Below are 22,903 nucleotides of genomic sequence, written 5' to 3' on the forward strand. Positions count from 1 at the left end.
TGCAAATGAAATATGACATAGAAATGAATCCTTTAAATCTAAACATTGACTATTTTACCATTTAATATAGATTTAATCCAGATTTATATTAAAATGCCCCTCAGCATTTAACAGGGAAATAACGATTCTATCAGAAAAAACACATATTAATGAAAACTATCTCAGCACTACAAAGATACAAGGAAGAATGTATTTTATCACTAAGTAGAATATAACCACCAATAAACACATACAGAAATCACATTAACTGAAAACATACCTCTTCTTGGGGAATATTTTTATCATTTTCAGCCTCAATTCGCACTCTTACAACACCAGATTTGTCCACTATTTCCTGAATCAGTTTTCCATTTTTTCCTATTACTTTTCCTACAGAAAGAACATACAGAACATTCCACCTTTAGGGTCTTCCCCCACACTTGCTTATTACTATACTCTAATTAAACAAGACTATTTAGCACCAGTGCAAGAATTTGTCAAAAATGACTTAGTACTCCACAACAAAAATGTAGTTAATAAGCCATGAACTAAAATGGCTAAGTAAGCTCGGGGTGTAAACTTTGGTAATGTTCCAAAGCTACCACTGCAGCATACAGAAGTACTTTATTATCAAGTTTTTTACTGAGTATATTTTCCTTCTTTTTCAAAGCTCCTATAAGAGAACAAAGGGAAAATCAATCAGAAATGCCTCACACCTTTGTATAAAATTATTTTAAATTAACATCCCGATTACAGAAACATTCAGTATCTTGCATGCTTATTTGGCTTTGCTTTGGTAGGTTTAAATAACTTCAGTGATTTACAAATAAACATTGCTGGTTGCATTAAAAAAAAACAACAAAGCAATGACCACCAAAATAAAAAAAAACCTTTTACAATGCCCTAACATTTGCTGTAACTACCTTCTGGGTAGAGAACAAAGCAAAACTCTTAGTTCGTTCACAAATATTTTAGTTAATGAACTTTTGTGATACTACTGAAGATAGCGTCTGAGAGATATACAATTTTCTTCTCTGAAATTGAGCTTTTTTTAGAGGTATTTGATAAGTTTATAATTCATTAAAAAGTCAAAGACCAAAATGGAAATAAATTGTACTCTAATGCCAGTAATGCATACATATATCTCAGGAACCAGACACTCTAGTTTGAGACATGAAAATGAAAAAAATTTAGTTCTCTCCAACATCAGCAAAAGAAATTGCTGCCTGGAAGCTGACAGGAAAACTGAGCTGCTTGGGAGATAATGAGGAAAGGCCATATTGTTCAATCATAGCATTAAAGAAAAGTTTAAAAGTGATGTGAAATATTTTTTAATGCATGTAACTTTTTTTAAACAAAACTGCTGTAACACTTGCAATGTAATCTTTTTCACAGGCACATCACTGAAAAAGGCAAAAATATGAGTGCATAACAACTATCATTTTGCAGATACAACTAATCCATGAAGAGCAAATTAAAACCCATTTTTAATCTGATGGGACAATGTTCGAAGTTAGAGAAATCTTCATTTTCATGTTTCAATTTTTCTACCCTCAATTTAAGTCCTACATATTTCAGAAGATATTACAAAAGATGGCCAGTAAGTTCTTCCTTGATGACAAAGGGTATTCAGAGTCAAAAGCTGCTTCCCAGTACTTTATTCCATTACACATCACTGGCAAAGGTAACAGCAGCTTACTAATAGATGTAAAGAAGCCTTGGCAGCCATTTAGGTAAGTCAAGTACACACCAAAGAGAAAGAAAATAAAGAACCTTACACTGGTTCTCTCAACAAAAGAAATCCATCCTTTAAAATATTTGTGTTTAGTTAGAAATTGGCAAAAAACATAAAAATCTTTAAAAATAATAAAGGATTGTATGCATATATTCTTAACTTATGTTTCAAGTTATACATTTCCATACAGCCTTTAAAAAAAGGCAACATCTTGGGCTAGAGATTTTGGTTATTGTTTGGTTTGAAATTTTTTTAAAGGATAATTAAGTAGTAAAAGCCAGATGTTTGCATTTTCCTTAGATAAAAAAGCCAGCATATCAATAATGTAGTAAAAGGAAAAAAGCCTTCTGCTTTTTTGAAGCAAATTATTTAGTTTTCTGGCAAGTTATTAGAAATATTAAAAAATAAAATTATCAAACATAGCTTATTTTGGATATAACATATGGTCCAGCCAATTCTATATTCTAAAGGAACCAAGCAAAGCAGCAGACTAGAAATGAAAACCTGCCAAATCAGAAATAATTGCAAAGTTCTAAACAGGAGAAAAGAAACAAAGAAATTAAAACCTCAAAATAATGATGTCAGCTTATTTTTACTTATCACCAGTAGAATCAGGAGGGAGTGGGGAAGGAAAAACTACTGGTTTTACATCAATTCCAGAGCAGAGATGCCACAGTTGTAAGTATTCGTCCCACTGCAGAATTTCACAGTACTTCAACATTAGCATTCATACACTGCTTGACAACCTATTAAAGTATTTGCTTTTAGAGGTATGTTATACCATATAGTGTTTTCCCTGTTCTTTTCTTATGTACTGAATTAAGCCATGTATTTTTATGTTGCTTTGTAGCATCAAAAGCTTATGAAAAGATTTCCACACACAAGGGCTGTATGCATTCTTGAGGACCTTTTTTTCCCCACCCTGTTTGATAATGGAAATTATTCAATTGTCTTAACTAGGTGTTTAGTTCATCCCACCGTGCTGCTTCTAAATAAACTGTATTTCAGATGTCAAAAGACAGGGAAAAGAAACAAAGTAAAAATAAAAATATTCAGCATATACTAGGAAAACATGAGACTGCAGATTCATCTGTTATACAGCTGAACTAATCTCTGGACATCTTTGGAGGAAGCAATTTAATTCTTTGGCTCAATCCAGAAGCTATTTACTTCATATTTAAACATCAGCACATTGTGTCTGGTTTAAAATACACCTGGAAATGCATACCAGGAAGTAATTTCTTCCAGTGTACTGAAGGTAAATGTGTCAGTAAAAATTCTGCCTGGAGTGGGAAAAAAAAAAAAAACACAAAAAAGCCCGAAGCCCCAAACCCCTGTACCACCTAGAACCCTTTCACAAAGAGAACTTCTTCAAACTTTTACCCTGCCACCCTTCTAAAAGTAAAAAGCAGTTCTCAGATGACACTCTTCTGTACTATCACACAGTTAGCCTCCAGAACTGACATACCTACTAAATTTCTTGGGACTTGTATAACATCTTCAGCAAATTCAAGGTAACTTCTTGCCTTTTTCACTGCATCTTGATCCTAAAACAGATATATGTATGAGAGAAATAAGATCTGTTTTTCCAAGGTTTTTTTGTATGTTTTTTTTTTTTTTTCCTGAAAGACTAAAGAGGACTTACCTCTCCATAAATATGGAACGTGCATGTATCTTCATCAAGGTCAATAGCAGTCACTCCAGGGACTTTTCTGGCTTGCTGAATATTAGCACCATGAGTGCCAATGGCCAAGCCCATTAGGTCTTCACGTACAACAAACTGTTCATGAAACCGTGATGCAAGTTGTCTAGAACTCTGAAGGAAAATGTTAGCTTACTTTGATTTTTAGTACATTGGAGAGAGAAATCAACATAAATGTAGAGCTCATTCTTTAATCAGGTACTTAGTCTACTTTTTACTTTAAGCAATCCTTTTAATGAATTTATTTTCCCTTCAAAAACACTGAAGGGTCTCCTTCAGTAGTCCTAATACTGTGTTTTACATATTAACAAAAGACTAGCCTCTAGCTATGTTGACACATCTGTCTTTCCACAGAGTATCTACAGCTATCAAGTGTTCTAGGTAAGACAGCATTTGTGTAAGTTAGTAAAATCAGAGCTGCGCTGATTATTAAAGCAAACCCTGTAACCTCTGAGGAAAAAAACCCACCTATTTCGACAGGTTGGGGGACACAGCAATAACTCAATCACTGGACACAAAAATTATATAGAAAACAATAACTATGGATATCTACTGCATTTAAAAGTGAGAAATCCATCCCTATGCAAGACAACACAAAAGACAAATGCAGTACATTGCTTGAATTCAGAGAACAAGTATCTTACAAAATTTCATCCAGTAATCACATTTTTACCAAGACAAGAAGGGTCAACCTGAGAACTTTAGATTGTCACATGCTATCAAGGCAAAATTCCTTGCTTCAGCAGGCCAGTAACAGTGACTGAAGACTACACTATTAAAACAACTTTCAATCACATTTGAGGCTCAGTTACTCTTGAATTCAACGCCTGGTTAACATTTCATAACTCTCATCACCTTTGCATGCAATTGCTATGGTGTAACCAAACAATATAAAATGGCTTACAGAAACTTAATGAGGATTTCCTACAAGAAATAAAGAAAAACCAACCAAAAAAACCTGAACAACTTTTGGATCTGCAAGAGGATTTTAAGAATAGCAAATATCACTAGAAACCTGGATAAAACTTACAAAAAAATATAAAAAACAGGGGAAAAAAACTGAACTAACTGTAACTCCCAACGACCATAGTAAACAATTTCCTGAAGTAGTTCCGAGTTTCCAAGAGAATTATGCTAGCGAGCTCTGACTTGATGTGAAAGTATGAACATATATGCCCATACATAAAATATAGTTTCCATATTTTCTTAACTGTATAAAGCTTCCACCACAGAGCAAGCATGCAGAAGAGAGCTGGGAACAGATGGAAGCTTTTGAGAAATATCTTGTAGCACACTGTGGAGTTGCACGATGCTGAAAGTATTTAGACATGGAGGAAACGTAGATTTTTGTCAACACCCATACAATCCTGCATTTCTATGAACTGAATCAATGTCAATCCCAGGTAGCTCAGATTATTAGCATGAACAGACCTCACGAGTGCAAGGGAAAACACTTTGGAAATGCTAAATTGCATGCAGTTCGGAATCTGTTAAGCAAGTGGGGAAATCATTAAAGATAAGCGGACACTTTTCCAAAAGAAAGCCACATGTTTAAAAAGACTAAAACAATGACTGTAAAGTTTCTCCCACACAGCCTCTTCATACTTTCAAAAATCAGGTAATTTTCTTATAGGATGCTTGTGCTCTATGAAGCAGTAAGATCACTAAGTTTGGTCACCCTGAGAACTAGAAAAACACATGGAGAGAAATTAGCAAGACAAAGAAAGAATATGTTTTTTTTTCTGTATGGTAATGAAGTCATACGTTTATAAGAAGTTACAGTACTCTAGATCTACAGAGAAGATCTAACTGTCCTAGCTGAACTGCTACTGTTATCTGACCTGGTCCTGCTTAAAGCTGTTGATAAATATCCTGTGCTGAATCACTGTCACAGAAAACTGGCTACAGTAGAGAGTGGCGTAAGTATCCAAGTGTCATACTTTGTATGCTCAGAGAGCTCTATCAAGCACTTCATTAACTAGATTACAGACAACTCAAAGCAAACATTTTAAATGCTCACAGATCAACATTCTAACAGATAAGTCAAATGCCAACTTAGTAGGTGACATCTGTTAATTCCACCACATGAGAGCAGAGAACAGGACGATCAAGTCAATGATCAGTTGTTAACACAACTATGTATGATATTTAGAAAAGATGAAGATAAATCATCACTGGGTACCTTGGCTATGACAGTTAAACTGTAATACTACAAACTGCTTGTACTAAAGTATCATTGGCTTTTCTGTAAATTATGTATTACAAGAGGGATTTTATTTAAACATAGGAAATTCTGTATCCTGCTTCCCTCCAATAAATTAGTACAAAACAACTATGCAAATAACATATTAACACCTAGTTAGAGGCCATGACTGAATTGCATTTAGACAGAACAAAATACAAACCACAATGAAAAACTACACTTGTAAATTCACGCTTTTGACAAAACAACTAAGCAACACCTACTGGGAAAGAATGCAAAAAAAAATAAAATTGGTTATTTCACTTGATGCTCTAAAAGCCGTGTTTGAGAAGCAGAGCCATGCAAGTCAAGAAGCTAATATGCAGAAGAGAAGGTACAAGACAACAAACAGAAAAAATAATCAAATAAAAGGAAGCTGGTTCAGTGATTATAATGCCAAATAGGAAAGGTAGAACTGCTAGATGAAAAGAACTAGCAGACATTTAAGTTCAGAGAGTGTAAGACACAGAAAAGAGTTTGATGGAAACAACTAACAATTAACAACAAAGTAAAGCCCAAAGTGTTCACTAAATATTTCTTCCGCAGATGGACATGTGCAGTCTGTCTATGTGTCCATAAAAAAAAAATCATACTCATGATTTCTGTTGAGACACTATCTGAAGCTCTTCTTTTCAGGTTCAGTTGAAATGGATTTTATGTTTATAGTAAGTACAGAAAACAAATGCCAACATGAAAACTACCAGCCAACTTTCATCATGCAAATTACAACCACATATAGCTATACCACAACCTTCATTTAAGTACTGCTCAGGCAGAAACTGAAGCCAAATAATGGTTTTCAAGTGAGAACGAAATCAAGTTCACAAGTCCTTCACAGCAGAAAAAAAAGGTTCAGCCTTACAATGACAGCAAGGATCCAAGATTAGTTTGGGAAAGGAATCAATGACAACAGCTGTTGGTGCATGCATTTGTGGGGGCATGTAAAGAGAATTAGCTCTAAAGAGGCTGCTGTTCTTCCCACTTCCAAAATAATACTTTGCACTTCAAGAGGTAAACTGCCCACACAATTGTCAGTTCTGGAGGAAAACAGAGAAGAATGGATTACTGAAGAGCTACAGCAGGGTGCTCAAGAAGGAACAGGAAAGAGAAGAACTGGTCCTTTCTTGGTCTTGAGAAATATCAAGACCCAAACAAACCTGGATTACAGCTCTGAAACATAGAAATCAAGATACTGAAGGGAACAACAGAAGACAGAACTTCTTTAACAGTGAGTACACTTACTAGATACAAGAGGCCTGTACTACACAACATCCCTCTTCAAGCTAAGGCCAAATAGATAGAACCCTTGGAGCTGGGGGAAATGAAACCCGGCTCTAAAGTAACAGAGCTGGTATATACACCCATGTAAAACTGAAGTACAGTAGTTTGATGGTACTTCCAGTTCTAAAAGTTTTCAGAAATGTTGCTTCCCCCCCCCCCCCCAGATAGGAGAAAAACCATGAAGAAATGTTAATTCTACTCTATAAAGTTACCCTTCTTTCCTAGCCTACTCTTTCTGTGGGTTTGTTTTTTTTTCCCTTCTTCCTTCCCATGGACAAGTATGAGTCAAGCTTCTTGCCAGTCAACACCCACTCTCCAGTCACAGGAATATCAGAAGCTGTATCTGCTGTAAGATGATTTCCTAACATTTTATCTATAGACAAACCCATCCCTTCATACATCCTACCAACATCAGTCTCACCCCTTCCATCTCTCATTCACACTGTCTTGTTTTCCAAAATCCAGTTCTGGTCCATCTCAGTATCGTGACATATTCACTCCCATTTGTTATTAAAAATAGTAATTGAAAGCTATTGAATATGTGGCACTATTCATGCAATAATGGCTAATTATTTTATGCTTCAGACTACAAAAGAAATATATTTAGATATATATTTGCATTTAATCGCACACAAAATCCCACTGAATAAAGTGAGATTGGATGAAAATGAGATTCTTCAAGAACAGACCCTTTACCTATAACCCTGCTGGGTTACATATCCATCTGCTTCTTTTTATCACCAAGAATAGCATCAGAAGTTAACAGTTACTTTCACCTCAATGCAAGCCCTACCAGCTATGAAATGCACGAGTATATTTTTAATTTTATTTAAATCAAATTACTTCAGGGAAAACAAACAACATACCTCCAGCTGTTTGCTAGCTTCTTCATTTCTCAGTATCAGGGATAACTTGGTACGAAGACTTCGAAAGTGCATATCAATCAGCATATTTGCCCGCTTTGTTGTTACATCATTGATTGACTAAATTATTAGTAAAAGAAAGTACAGTGGTTTACACATGAACTTTTGAAACAAACTACTGCCGATGGTATGATTCGACATTTGTACTTACCAAAATAATAAGCTGGTGGTTTTCAGAATCATATGTTACAGAAAAAGCTCCAACTGCCTTTTTGAAGTCCTTATGTGCAGATTCTTTGGCACACCTAGGAATAAAAGCACTGTAAAGCTAAAAATACTAACTCCTGCATTTGTCATTCACAGTCAAAAGGATTAACTTCTTAGTACAAAGAATATAAAGAAATATATCCAAGTTCTCCCTTTTAATGCACGTGTAATTTCATTCTGATATCACCATTTATTTTACACTTTCATTTGTTTTTCATATGAATGGGATTAGAAATATTTCAGAAATTTTCTGTATGCACATCTATGAAATGAAAAAGTCAGTATTAATCTAAGTTTTAGTTATATTTACATGAGAATGATGTGGCTGTGCTTTGGGAGAAAACTAACTGTTTCTGCATCATACTATGGAATGTTTCATTATTGCACAAGTATTCTCACAGCCAAGATCTAAATGTGTTATACCCTAGACTGTAACGCAACTTTTTCTTTCGTCATTAAATAACTACTTGAACAGATTGTCATACTTTTATCAACAAAAGAATGACCACTTGAAAATTAACAATAAAACTGACAAAGAATGGATTCTGATTAATCTTTGCACATTACTGAACAGCTGTAATAATAATATTTTTTAACTCTATACTGCACATAAACCTTAAAACCTTGAGGAAAGTATTTTCTCCTACAGGACTAAACTGCATTTCAAAAATAATCTTTTTTGTTTCTAAAGTATGAGCATGTCCACATTTTTATTTTCTACATTCTTGCATGAAAATTTTGAAAATTAATTTAGAGCAGTAAAAAGCATTTTTATTCCTTCTTGTCTCAGACTCAAGAAGTCACCCACATTTTGAAACAAGTTATAAAGAAATGCTTATACTTACATTTGCCTTAAATCTTCTGGAACTGCCAGTTTGATTTTATGAAAAGTATCTTTTGTTGCAGGTTTATTGGGGTTCACAGATCTCAAACGCTCAATTGTGACAATTTCGTTGTATGTAGCATCACAGGCTGCATATTCTATTACGTAGAACTGATATAAAAATAATAAAATCATCCAAGCCATATATTTTACGACATGAGTGAGCATTACACTATTAAGAGAAAAGCACTTCCATTAACTGTACAAGTAAAATTTGAACTTTTCAGGTTGAGATTAATGGTAATTGCAACAGTCCAAGCAAGAAACTCTTTGAAAACAAAGAGGGACAAGTTAAAACCACTACACACATCAATACAAAAAACATCATAAGAAAAATAAAGTATAAATGAATACAGAAAATATATATATATGTATATATGCATATTCCTACCTCACCCTTTATCATTCTCACTTTAGCCAACCACCAACAGCAGGGTTCTTTCTCATTTGCCCTGGAATAAACCTAAACAAAATACACACATTACATGTCTGTAGCACTGTTAAAAGACATCACAAAAGCTGAAACTTATATGAGCAGGAACTCTGCTATAGGAACAAAGACCAGCAAAATATATCAGTACATGAAGTGTGTGATACAAGCACCACACAGTAATCATGTAACAGCTGAAGTGTTTATTGCAAATACAGGTAGGCTACAAATTTATGTATATAAGATTGTACAGATAATTAATATCGTACCCAATATACTGGCATTAGTTGCTACAGTCAGAAAAGAGATAATTCAGCTTTTTATATCTGTTAACATTTAATCAGCAAGATTTCTAATTGTCTGTAGGTCTGATGAGGTCCTTACCAGCAGGTGGAAGGGAGAGGACACTTATCTACACTTTAGGACATGTATCTGCAACATGCACACCGAAGAGTTTTGCCATTTTCTTGTCTTACAAATCAAAATAAACTTAAATAGCATGCAAAGAAAATGTAAATCTTGAAAGCTGTCTTTTGTAAAGTCACTATAAAAATCAGTTTTATAATTGTATAGAATAATCGAAGTTTTAGGAACTTACTATATTAAAGCCAGTTTATCTCTACATACACATATATTTTTAGATTTTATGTACACACATATATAATGCAAATTATCTCATTCAGTCTGAAGGTTTTGTAACATAGGTATTATTAACTTACAGCTGAAGAACTACAGTATGGCATCTATTTCTAGATTAATTCAGTTCTGATACTGATAAAGAACTGATCTGTAATCTAAGAAATGCTGATCATGTTTGTGTATCAGCATGGAGGTCATAGTACATGGAATACCAAAACAGCCATATAGTTTACAACTGTCAAATTCTTTCTGATGACATGCTTAACATTGTTCTATGTAGCACCTGGAATTAAAAAATGTGACAGCATACAATATGGAAGCAAACCTTCCACTGGCTTGGCCAACATTTTTCGCCCCAAGTCCTCTTACTTCTCAGAATAAATGTTGTTAATAGAGCATACATACCTCTACTTCATCACTTTCATTTATATCTTTATTATAGCCTGCAGGTGGTGGAAACCTCACATCATGGAATGGTATTTGTCTCTCTGGTTGCCAGCTACAAATAAAAATACAATGAACAGCCTAAACATTTCCACCGCCTTTGCAAACAGAAATCAGAAACATTTTCAATCCATTAGTTTTACACTTTTAAGTTTTGTGAAACTTTTGTGTATATGTATTAAGGTAATATGTATCTATAATAAGAAACACACCTAAGTGACCATTAAGCATCTTAGAAGACTCCCTAATGCTACCCGCACAGTTTTGAAATCTTCCAGCAGCAGTTTTTACTCTATTTGCAGTCATAGGTTTATTAGAAAAACAGGTTAAAAAAATGTTTCATAACACATTTGGACATTTCCTTCAAAACAAGCCTGTTTCTTCTTTTTCTTTAGTTCTACTATAAATCATGAAAACTTGATCAGGATTCAGACTGAATATGGTTTCAATTTTCAATTTCTTTAATAGAGACTGGATAAATTGAACACAACAAGAAAAGATTATTTTTAAAGAAACTAGTAATGCATTATTTCCTTCCTGAAGGAAACGAAACCTGAACTCAATGGTATAATGGAAGGTTACTTTTTCATGTCCTTAAACGATGGGAAAGGAACATCATTTCCTTTCTAGCTTAGAAAATTGGTATTTATCACTTATCTATAGAACAAATTTTGTAATAATATGCTAAACCTAAAAATAAGATATTCACATGAGAAAGAAGCATAGTAACACTGCTGACTTACTCAAACATGGGTTGTCATCATGTAAATTCTGTAACATGCTCATCTTCCCAACAAAGCCCATGTTACTGTAGTTTTATACTTAAAAATATTTAAACAATTAAAAGCATTTATACAGAAATGTCACAACATAGTAAGCATCAAACATAATTCCAGAACACACTAGCAGCAAGCTTAGAGCACCCAAGAGATGCTACTCTGCATTATTAAGTTATATTTAGGTTAATCAAATGCTAGGTTGATATGCTGTATCATTTATAACATTAGCAATACACTTACTTGTTTTCAAATGCAACTGTTATAGAATCTTCATGCACATCCTTTACAAACGCCTGTGTAGAAAAAAAGATGGAATTATGGTACACTTATGGATTTTTTAAAAAAGAATTTTAAACCCATAAAATGTCTTCCTTTCACAAGCATTGATGAAACTCAAAATTTAAGTATGCTTTCAAGTCAGCCTTTTTAATTTTGCAATAGACTCATAAAACACATACTGAAAGCCGATAACCCCCTTGGGTTCACGACTGCCAGCATACCGATACACAGAACGCCCAACCTATACATGCATTCTTCCTACTCTTAGGTGTAATAGGAGAGGCTACTAACAAAGGACAAGATCATTCTGAATAGTTATATCATGAAAGTTTAAAGTGTTTGATTTTATAATCACATTTTGCATATTTTGACAGGTACAGAAATTAAACCACAACACTCCTCAAGAAAAAAAAAATCATTTCTCTTCTCTCTTTTACCTCTAAGTAAGTTTGAATATTGCACTAGCAACACTCATCTATATCCATTTCAGCACAGGTTTCCCCTTATTTACTTCATCACACTTAACTTCTGTAACGCACAAACTTAAGAAAAATGCCCTGTAGCCTTCCTTTAATTTTCTTCTGGGGGATGGACAGCAGCTGTGCTAAGTCTCCCATGCAACCACAAAGCAGAGTACAGAACTAAGTGAGGTTCAGCACCAAGAGTGCTTTTCCTGCCTTATGTACTCAACTGACCTATACTTAATCAATTTTCAGCTTGAAGCCCAAAACGCCACCACCCCACCCCACCCCGCTCCATACCAGCGGAATTACTACTCACAGAACTTTGGGATTTACTAATGAAAATACTTTCTGTAACTTCAAATGATGGAGGTCACAGGACAACCAGGGATGAAAAGATTGGTTGGGGTTTTTTTTTGTTTGTTTCTTTTTAAAAGTAGCTCTGTAAAGCTCTGGAACAGGTAAACATTGGTGACATGTGCTGAGTATTCCACTAACATTTGTCCCGACATAGTAAATCCTTGCAAGACAGGTAGATAAAAGCCTGAACCAGGCACAGTAAAGATAACTGTTGGCCATACACTGGCAGCATTGATACAGATATAGCTAGTAAAAATTAAAAACCTGACAATTTCTTTAGTTTACATCAAGTTCAGAAGACTCAATCTCAAAACCTGGTGGAATACCTGACTTTCACTCCGGCCTGGCGAAAAAAGTTGATGTCGTAAGACTGTTGGTTTTGCCTTTTAATTTCCAGCCTTGCAAAATTACAAAAATTCATTGTAAAGAATTTTTAAATTAAGTGAACAATGCCTTGCCAAATACCGAATTTCAAATATGCAGTATACAAAACACTTCTGCCTACCTCTATGTGAGGTTTATGCTTAAAAAACAATTACCCAGACAAAATATATTAACAGGCTAAATAATTGGTTGTCTAATCTCATCTACCCATAGAAAGGTGGTTTTCCTTGCTTTTTGTGACACAGAAAAGTGTCAGATACACTTATCACACCAGTTTTTCACAGCCTGCATCACAGCATTATGTCAACTATCCTCTGGTATAAGCATTTAAACAGATCTGTAGTAAGTAAAATGTATTTGGACTCCACAGCACTACATATTTGAACACTTTTAAGTACACAGAGAAATGTTTTGAAACATTTCTAAGTTTTCATTAAAAATACTAATATTTAACCAATAATGCCTTTGGAAAACTAAAATTCAAGCTTATCAGAATTGTTTGGTTTTCTTTATTTTGTGATATGTGTAAAATTCCATACAATGCTAAAAATAAATTAGACTTTAACACCGTAAGCCAGATTGAGACACCGGACAAGCCAGTCCCAGATGTCAATGAAGGCAAAGAAGAGGCCCTGATTTCACACAAAGTATTATGAAAAGTACAATAAGCATTCATCAGTCTTTTTTAAAATAGAGTGTAAGTTGGAAATTCAAACAAAAGGTGAACACTGGCTGTGACGAATGTGAACATATAGACGCAAAGCATTAAAAACATAGTGCAACTAGATGGAAGTAAAGTAAGGGAACAGGACAGTGAAAGACTGCTGCTGGGATATTGCTATCACTAAGGGCAGATACACCAAAGAGTACAAAAAAAAGAAATCTTAATCAGTGAAAAAGGCTTGCTTTTGCTTCTGTGACCAGAAGCACGTTTTACAACTGCTAAGGTTGATTCTTCTTCTCTGATGTGGGGGAATAATAATAATAGGCAAGTTTTCTATGCCAAATTTGACTTTCAGTCTCATAAAGCATTAACGCTTCTTTTCATGATTCAGACATAAATAAGTGAAAAAGTTTACAATCCAACATTGACATGTCATGGCATTTCTCAAACATGAGTGTTCACATTCTAAGAAGGGTTATATGATGAAGATATGGTCTAAATTTTACAAATTATTTGATACAAAGTAAGAATTATTGGGAACATCAGTATATTTGTTATTTTTTTACTAAATGGAATGACAGACACTCCAAAGGAACAAATAAAGGCTCTAGCTGCCATGAAGTTTTGTTGCTTTTTTTGAAGTCTGCTCGCATCATTAGATGTGAGCGCTGTCAACCATTTTAATAAGGGGTAATTAACTGCATGGAGTTAATTATCGTAGATGCTCTTTTAAGATAAAAAAAGGTGCTGTGTTGATACAAATGTGCATCCATTGCCTGCATGACAGTTCCGTAACATCTCATACCTGTTGGAAGGAGAAAGTCAAAAGGCAACTTGAATAGCTAATCACATCTGAGAAAGTCTGGCCATACAAAGAAACAGAAGAGGGAAAGAAAAATAGTCACAGAAGTGGTAACCAAACAAGGGAAAAGGGTACAGGCTGTCATCCTCAGAAGGACTGCACAGACTGGCTTATGAATGTACAAAGGGACTGGAGATATCAGCTGAGAGTATGTCTGTATGGAATGGTGAAAGAAAAAAAAATTTACACAGAATGCAACAGAAGGCCAAAAGAACAATTGTTAATAGTGAGACCTGAAGTAATAAAGAACTAAGAAAGATGAATGATTTTGTCAATTGTAGCTTCAATGAAAAAACATTAAGTATCTATAAAACCAAGGGAACAATGGCAAAGTGCTGAAATGACTGGGATGAAGAGTGGAATATTTTTAACAAGGTTACAGAACAAGAAGTGGCAAAAATCAGTTATAGACAACACATAGACGTTAACAACAAACATCATTCCAAAACCATCTGCCTTATAAACAGGATGATTCCCATCTCTAGGAAAGGATACAAGAGAGGATCACTCTTGAACTGGATAATCAAAACCAATCCCATGCTTGAAAGGTATCCAGCATGTCCCTTAGAGGGAAATAATATCTAAAACTAGTCCCAGAAAGATTAGACAAAGAACTGTCTATCAGTTCTCTGAAAATGAGGTAAGAACTTCAAACCCCAATTTACTACACCTATACAAGGAAAGACATTAGAATATGTGCCCTAATAGCTAGCACACATCTTCAAGATTTAGTTACTTTAGCTGTGAGCTGCAAAAAGGCCAGTTCCCTCCCTTTAGGATTCACAGTCCTGGTGGCTTGTTTGTTGGACCAGTCTTCCTCAAGTAAGAGAGCCTCACCTTTTCTTGCCAAGGATTCTGGGCCCAGCAACATACCAAGCCATGACTAAGCACCTCTAGGTACTAGACTGTCAATTATCGCTGAATCATGCTCATGGACAGCACTGTACTTTCCATGGAGTAATTCACCTTAGCCAAAGAGAAAAAGATTCATGAAAGTACAAGCAGTACTTTAATTCCATTCAGAAAGAACTAGTCTCCACTTCAGTGATCACACCAACACACCTTACTCTGTGAAACCAAGTGTACCTGACCAGTATGAAATTTTAATTCAAATCTTCCAGTTGAGTATGAATGCATCCTCAAGCCATCTCTTGTGTTTCGTGTGGAACATAATCCCTCCAGATGTATTTCAGAATGCATTCTGGATCAAGTCCCACAGGTAATATAAGCAGAAAAGACTGGTTTATTACTCTCAGTAGGGCTTAGGCGACAATTAAGCACTGGTTTTGTACAGTCAAGATCAAGATGCTGCTGGGTACACTCAAAAATGAAATTAAGTGCTTAGGGACTTGAATTTACAAGGTCCTCAAAGAGAGCTACAAGAAGGATGTGAAAACCTGGAGTGGCAATTAGATACCTACTTGTGCCACTTAGCCCCATCATGACTCTACCAGCCTCATATTCCTCCCCTCCATGTCTTAGTATCAAGACAGAGGCACACTTTTCCAAAACATTTACACATTCTGATGAAAACATTCAGAACTATTCAAAGCCAAAGAAATTATCGCAAGTTATCAGTAAACCATTAGATTGGATAAAAGAATTACTTTGTTTTTGATTTGTTTGAAGTGTTACTGTTGTAAAACATTTCTTAGGAGGCTGCTTAAAGAAACTTTTCAAGTGGAAAAAAAAAAATCATCTTGCAATTAAACCTGCACTTTACATCATCATACACTTCTTGTTATGCTGGGTCAACCAATCCATTTTATAATCAAATTTCCTATCTTCAAGACTGGCATAAAACTCACAAGAAAACATGCAGGTAAATTAATAAGAGTGATACTCAAACATTGTGATGAAAGAAAAAATTGTACCTAAAATTCAAGTAATTCAGACTAGAGGAAAACTGCTGATTTACATTGAGCATTACTGCATGACGGTTTCTTTAAAAAACACAACTTTTTTTTAGTTTTTAAAAAAAGATTTATTATAAGTGTGATGCTCCATCTAGACAGATAATACATGTGAAGACCAAGAAATCTGTGTGCTCCATTTGTCCCCTTAGATAAGTCCTCTTGGTTAACAATTAAGAGACAAGAAAATTCCTATGTTTACATTTCTAAAAGTTAAAAGGCAAACATAATATGCAACTTGGAGACAATATCTGTGTTATAACATGGATACACTAAATCATGATTAATGAATAAGCTCCCATGAACATATGCTCAAATGAATTTTTTATCAAAAGTACAACCAGAAATTGTCGTTATGTTACAGACAAAAGGGATACAGGTCCTCATAGTGTCAAAACTGAATGCAGCCAAAAAAAAAAGTTACAGAAGCTTTCAGTTCTCCCAGGTTTCTTTGGTAACATTTGTCACTAAAGAATGCACAATGTCACTTTTAACATAATCTATTTTGCATGATTATGTAAATAACATAATTTGATAAAAGCCTCATTAAAAGTTCTCTTATGCAGCATGTCTTCTGTTTCTGTCTTGAGTGAATACTTCACCTTTAAAAAAATAAAACTGATTTTTGAAAGCGCTAAATAATTTCATTACAGGAAGCAATATACAGATCTAGAACGTTGGCTACAACACTGCAAACCCAGAGTGCTTCTTTATCATGTTTGCTGACTTGTTTCATACATACTTAAAAAACCCCATCATTTTCAGAATATGAGTTTATCACACATTTAAAAAATAAGCTTTTTAAGAGGTCTTCCGGTTTTTTTTCTCTTCTTAGAAACACTCAGAGCTGTTGGAACTGTATCATTTGGTTATCAACCTGCCCTACCTACACTAACATTGGAGTGTGAAATTCTACCTGTTCCTTCATTGCTAACATAAATATTGGATGTCGCACAATAACTAGGCCCAAATTTTAAAGTACTAGGAACATTTAAACGAAGGTAGACTTGCAGAAACCAATCCATGACTGTTTCTGGTATGTTGATAATGTGTCAGTGGTAGTAGGCCCAAACCCACTGTCCAAGTTTTATTTTTCTCTGAATAAGTAAACCCACAAATTATACCCTATTAATGTGCCGATTAACACAACCCAGCTCATGCAATTCCACAGCAATACTACACAGTATTAAGAAAAATATTAAGTGCTCAGCATATATGTCCAAGGCTCAGTGATGGCTTTATTCAGCACCAGCACAAGGGCTTGGAAACAAATGGAATGCCATTAAGTAGTTTCAGTAAGAAGCACATTTGATAATTAGACGTATTTAGCAACTCAGCACATATATATTTGCCCAGGCAGTGCTCTAATACCAGTAGGCAGTGTCCCCTGCCACAGCATTAAGAGCAGGAATCCACGACAGCATCTCACCCCGAACGTGTATTTAACAAGGGCCCCCCCTCCCCCGCCTTAAACGCCGTGCGCTAGCAAGCGCAGCTCTCTTGGAAACCTGGAGAGCGAGAAAGACTTTCCTTAAGTAGCGACAAAAGCTGAGGATTTAGCAATTAATGCCCCATCCCTGATCCTCGCTTCAGCGCCAAGGAGAAGGCGGCCCTGGGCCCTCCTGCCTCCTCTCGCACACCGCCGGCGCCAGGGCCTCCCCTTCCCACAATAGGGGGAAGGCCCAAGGCCTCCCCGGACGCCGGGGCCCTCTCTCGCCTTCCCTCTCTCCCTCATCAGGCCTCCAGTCCCTCAACCCTCAGGCGGCGGCCCCCGCTCCTCTCGGCCCGGAGGCCCGGCTCCCTCGCCCCAGACACCGAGGGACCCGCCGCGGCCTCCACCCCTGCCCCACTCCTCCTCCTCCTCCTCCTCCTTCCTGCCCCGGGGCCTCCGCTTTCCCTCAGAGCGGGGAGGAGGAGCCGCCACCGCTGCCGCCTCCTCCTCCTCCTCCCGTCCCAGGCCCCACTCCCTCCCCTGAGGCCCAGCCGGACCCAGCCGCGAGCACCCGGTACCTTGTAGAAGGCCCCGTTGGAGCCCCGCACCTCCACCACCAGCTCCTCCATGTTGTGCCGCGGCGGCTCGGTGCGGGAGACCCAGGCCCGGCGCCTCCTCCCTTCCCTTTCTCTCTCTCTCGGCGCAGGAGGAGGAGGGGTGTGTGTGCCGGGGCGGGGGAAGGGAAGGGGAATCTCGGTTCACGCCGAGCCCGCGGGGGTGGGGCCGCGCGGGGCGGAGGGGAGGGCCGCGGGGGGGGCGCTGCGGGGACGCTCCGCGCCGCCGCCGCTCGCCCTCGGCCGCCCGGAAATGAAAGCGAAACGGTCACCGCCGGGCGGCGCGCGCGGGGAGGGGGGGGGGGGCGCGCCGGTTTCGAATGTAAACGCCGAGTCCGCGTCACGTGCCGGGCCGCGGCGGGAGGGGCGGGGCGGGGAGCTGGCCCCGGCCGGCACGCGCCGCTCGCCCACCGCTTAACGGCCGGGTCGCGCGCGCCGCCCCGCGCCCCTCCCGCGCGCGCAGCCGCAGCGGCGAGGGCCGAGCGCACCCGGCAGTCTCGGCTGGGGTCCCGCCTCCGCCCCCGGCGGGCGCCTGAGTGACTGCGCCGCTGGCCAGTCAGGTTGCGCGCCGCGCCGCGCGGTCGGAGCGGCGGGGGAGGGAGGGGTGCGCGCGGCCTGCGCCGCCGGGGCCCTGTGGCGGGGGCGGGGCGGCGCTGCGGCCCCCGCTGAGGGAACGGGGCCGGTAATGGCTCCTGGAGGCGGTGGCGTTGCTGGCGCCCAGGGAGCGGCCATGGGAGTGATGGAGCCGAGGGCCCGCGGCGGGCGCTGCCATGGGCAGGGGCAGGAGGAGGCCTGAGCCTGCGGGACGCGGCCCTCGTCCCACAGGGCGCCGCGGGAGATGGCCGCCGCGCGGGGGGGCGGGCTCCGCCATGCCGTGGGCTCAGCCTCCCTGCTGACGGTCAGGAGTGAGGAAAACTGCGTTGATGTGGCAGTTTTTAACGGGCCCTGCACTAACAAATGGCCGGGCCGGTGTGGCTGTGCTGGACACCTGAATGCCTCAGAAGGGCGTGATACAAGATGAACAGACCCGCCAGCCTGGAAGGCTGGTGTGCTGGGCCTGCCTCTGTGGGAGAGCTAAGCTTTGTTCCACAAACAAGTTCACACGTACATTGTTTTAACTACATTTAAGAACTCACAGACATCTCACCTTAGAAACTCCTCTGACAGCAAAATCTACCTGCACATACGGTTTACAGTGGAACTGGGTGGTAGATGTTTTGAAGAGCTGCTGTATCCACGGTGGAACATTTACAGCTGAAAGTACACTGGCACAAAAGCTGCTTGCTCAGACTTACATTAGGCCTACACAAACATTAACATGATCTTCCTATGTGGTTCCCCCCCCACTAACTACAAAGAATACAAGAAGAAAAAAAGTAGTTTTACAGCTACTCTCACAAGTGACAATTATTCCCATGGCTGCCATTTCTCTGAATAAACGTGTAATGTTCTCCTTATATAAGTCATGAGGTGAAATTCTGCACGTACTAATGAATTTTCAAAACTCAGTAAGCATATGATTTCACCTTTCCTCTTGATTCTTACATTATTGTGTTGCAAACCTTGCAAATTAGTTTCTCAGTATGCTGCATTTTACATTTAAGCTATGAAAGGGTGTACAGTATTTCTTCTTAGTCATGAAAACTTTTACTTTCTGTTTCATTTTTTTGTTTGCGAGATCAAGAGTTGCCTGTAGTGATCTCTGTATACTATATGTTAATCTGCTTATTGTGATTTTTATTGTATGCTTTCACAGTTGTGAGGTAAATTTAATTATATGATTGCTGTGCAGCGTACCTTGAAGGGAAGGTGATTGATTCTCTTTTCATCAGATTTGGATACTCTTTTCAGCAAATTCTTGAGTATGATGAAGGGTCAATTCAATCTAATGAATTAGTTTGACAGCCTGCTGTGCTCATTAAACAGACAGTCACAGGATTGTCTTGCTTGGGAATGGCAAAGGGTCCAAGAGGACTGAAGGAAGAAAAACGTAAAGATGAAGAGCAATGATGCAAGGTTTGTGTGTGAATAAAAAAACCAGTGGAGATTAGATCTTACAGAGTGTCAATAAAGAAATTTAGGTAAAATAGACGTCTCTTGTGACTTGTTCATGTTACACTTATTAAAAAAATGGTAACTGTATAAATGGTTCAAATCAAAATTTCAACAATCTGCCAGAAAGGTGATGCCCAACTCTTAAACAAAGTAAGCAGAAGTGGTTTTTATTTTGCATTCATTGATTGTTGTAATTATTCTCTTGTTAATAAGATAGGTTGCTGTCACGCAGGCAGATTATCTCAGAGCAGACAGAATATAAAGGTGTCTAATTTAGCTCTGGCTTCCAGTGATGATTTTGCCACTTTCCCTAAGCGAAAAGCTGCTGCACTATATAATCTTCCCTAGTGCTTAACTTAATTTTTCCTTGCCATTGCTTAAATTCAACATTTTGTATTTTTTCCTGAGTAGTGAATGTTCTCATCCTTGTCAACTTAATGAGAGAATTTACATATTTCCAGAGCACGCTTTCTGCTTTTTGTACTGATTGACTCTTAGTCTTTTACTTTCCAAATTACTTACTGTTTTTGCTATTTTACTTTGAACTATCTTCAGACTGAACTGTCTGTAAACTAGAACCTTTTAAGTGTGGCCATATTTCTAACCCAGTGACACTCTAAAAGTACATCTCAGTAATTCCATTAAAGTCTTTTAATATTAAAGGTAAAATGTTATTTCATTCAAATGTTAGACTTCTTATATATAATCCTAGTGTTCAGTTACACTATGCAGTGGCTACGGAATTATAATTCAAGCAAAATTCCCCACTCGTCTGCCCACCCCCCCAAAAAAAAAAAAAAAAAAAAATTCTTTCATATTCCTCAGCAATCTCAAGCACCTGTTCCAAGTCTTGAGTTTGGTCCTACAGATACTCAGTGCTTCTATTTCTTATTCAGTTCTACACCACTCGGTGTTGGCAGGCTGATCTGCTATCTGGAAGGTATTTCAGGGACTCTGCGTTTGGAATACCTCTTTTCATCATCAAAATAAAAAAAATAATTAAAAAAAAACTTTTATTTTTATCCACTAATGAATTTATTCAAATGCTTTCTTAAATATTTGTAAAGAACGTAAGAAAAAGGTCTCCTCCCATCTTGTCCTCCTTAGGAAAGTGGAAGGACAGAAGGCTAATGTAAATGGCACTGCTTGGGGCGTATCAGTCCTGTATCCTTGATCATCAGTACCAGCTTAGCTATTATTATTTCCCTAGCATTGGTATCTTAGCTGTTCCCGTTAGGAGCTAAGCATTTAAAATGTAGCTGTCAGAACAATAGCAACAATCAGAACCTTTCCAAGAATCATGAATTGATTTGTAAAAGACCCTTCATATACACGCTGGGGTAAGAGTGACAGGAACAACTGAGTGTTTTTCTCACCCTGTGCTATTTACCTTAAGGCTTTGTCAGCAACTACAAATAAGAGTTACTCATGAAGCATTTTTAAAAGACGGTAATCCGATTAACAATCAAGTCTCTTAATGGAATTTTATACAATTCTTATTTACACACCCATTTTGGGCTTCAGCTTAGTCTTGCTGAAATTCGTAGAGATTTCAATTCAACCTTTCAAATTTTTATCTGTTGGTTTTCCTTGTGCATCACTTCAGACAGAAGCCTCTCCTGCATGACTACTTTTCCCCTACGTGATGGTTTTCAGCGTGCCATACAGGTGACATTGAGACTGCTCTATTTCCATCTAAGCCTGGTAGTCGCAGTGTATGTACCTTATTTCTGACGCTGTATTTGATACTGAGAAAAAAAGAAGATCTTGCATTCATCTGAGATACATAGGGTTTTAAGTTACTTCAATCAGAACAAACAGTTCAGACTGTTGTCAGGATGCTACCACATTAAAGGTGGTTGGATGCTCTTTTCCTGTTGGTTTACAATGTCTCAATAAAGTGTCTTTCAGTAATCGAGCTGAAACGGTGGTGTTAAATAACTAGGTCAGCAATTGGAGGAAGCAGTAACAGTCAATAGAGATATAAAGATGAAAAATTTCTTAGACAAGGTTGCTTTATGATTAATCAATAATAGCTGAAGGTTGAATATAACCAAAGTATTGCAATTTTATTAGTTCGTCCTTGACTAAAGTGATACCCAGAAATTACATATATCCAGATCAGGGTGTAGAACAGCAGGTATTCCCAGAACTTGTGAAGAGAAGCTGAACTAAACGAGGGAAGATTTGTAAGTGTTATTGTGTGAACAGAAGAAATCAGATTATGCTATGTCTGTTGTTCAGTTCTTTAAATAGTTAATATGAACTTTATCTGGAAGTCCCAATAAAATAGTCTAAAAGGTAGTTTTCACATGAAGAGGCAATGAAAGTATAACCATTACAAAAAGACCAAACTAAATATTGTAAAATGAATAACACCAAAAATCCTTTGGTACATCTAATAGACTGGTGGGTAATCTTTCTTTGATCTTGTAAAAATATATTAGTGAGAAGAGCCAACTAATCTCTATTGATTTTCTATCATAAATACTTAAGCTGACCTTCGATTAAACTTGACTCTTTCTTTCTTGTATAAGTCATTACTCCACCTCCTCCTCCTCCTAATATAGTTTTCTATGTAGTAAATTCAGAGTAGATAGGCATCCAAGGCTCATTTTGTCACAGATTCTACTTT

The 22,903-nt window shown here is 37.8% G+C and overlaps 1 protein-coding gene across 4 annotated transcripts in view; it reads right to left on the reverse strand.

The window, feature by feature from the left end:
• FMR1 (fragile X messenger ribonucleoprotein 1) overlaps positions 1 to 18,500 on the reverse strand; it is a 31,501-nt gene extending 13,001 nt beyond the window's left edge. Inside the window, exons 1-10 of one of the 4 annotated variants that reach the window (XM_055727342.1) lie at positions 18,178 to 18,497; positions 11,485 to 11,537; positions 10,427 to 10,520; positions 9,344 to 9,415; positions 8,915 to 9,063; positions 8,014 to 8,107; positions 7,806 to 7,922; positions 3,360 to 3,530; positions 3,183 to 3,261; positions 260 to 369 (exon numbers count right to left, since the gene is read on the reverse strand). In XM_055727342.1, coding sequence (XP_055583317.1) covers positions 260 to 369; positions 3,183 to 3,261; positions 3,360 to 3,530; positions 7,806 to 7,922; positions 8,014 to 8,107; positions 8,915 to 9,063; positions 9,344 to 9,415; positions 10,427 to 10,520; positions 11,485 to 11,537; positions 18,178 to 18,228 — 990 coding nt within the window. In that variant the 5' untranslated portion in view covers positions 18,229 to 18,497. Of the gene's footprint in view, positions 1 to 259; positions 370 to 3,182; positions 3,262 to 3,359; positions 3,531 to 7,805; positions 7,923 to 8,013; positions 8,108 to 8,914; positions 9,064 to 9,343; positions 9,416 to 10,426; positions 10,521 to 11,484; positions 11,538 to 18,177 lie in introns of all 4 variants that reach the window. The other 3 variants (XM_055727344.1, XM_055727341.1, XM_055727343.1) reach the window with 3 other exon arrangements.
• Positions 18,501 to 22,903: the final 4,403 nt, after the last annotated feature.

Source organism: Falco cherrug, chromosome 15 (genome assembly GCF_023634085.1).
Source record: "Falco cherrug isolate bFalChe1 chromosome 15, bFalChe1.pri, whole genome shotgun sequence".
In the NCBI taxonomy this organism is placed as follows: Eukaryota; Metazoa; Chordata; class Aves; order Falconiformes; family Falconidae; genus Falco; species Falco cherrug.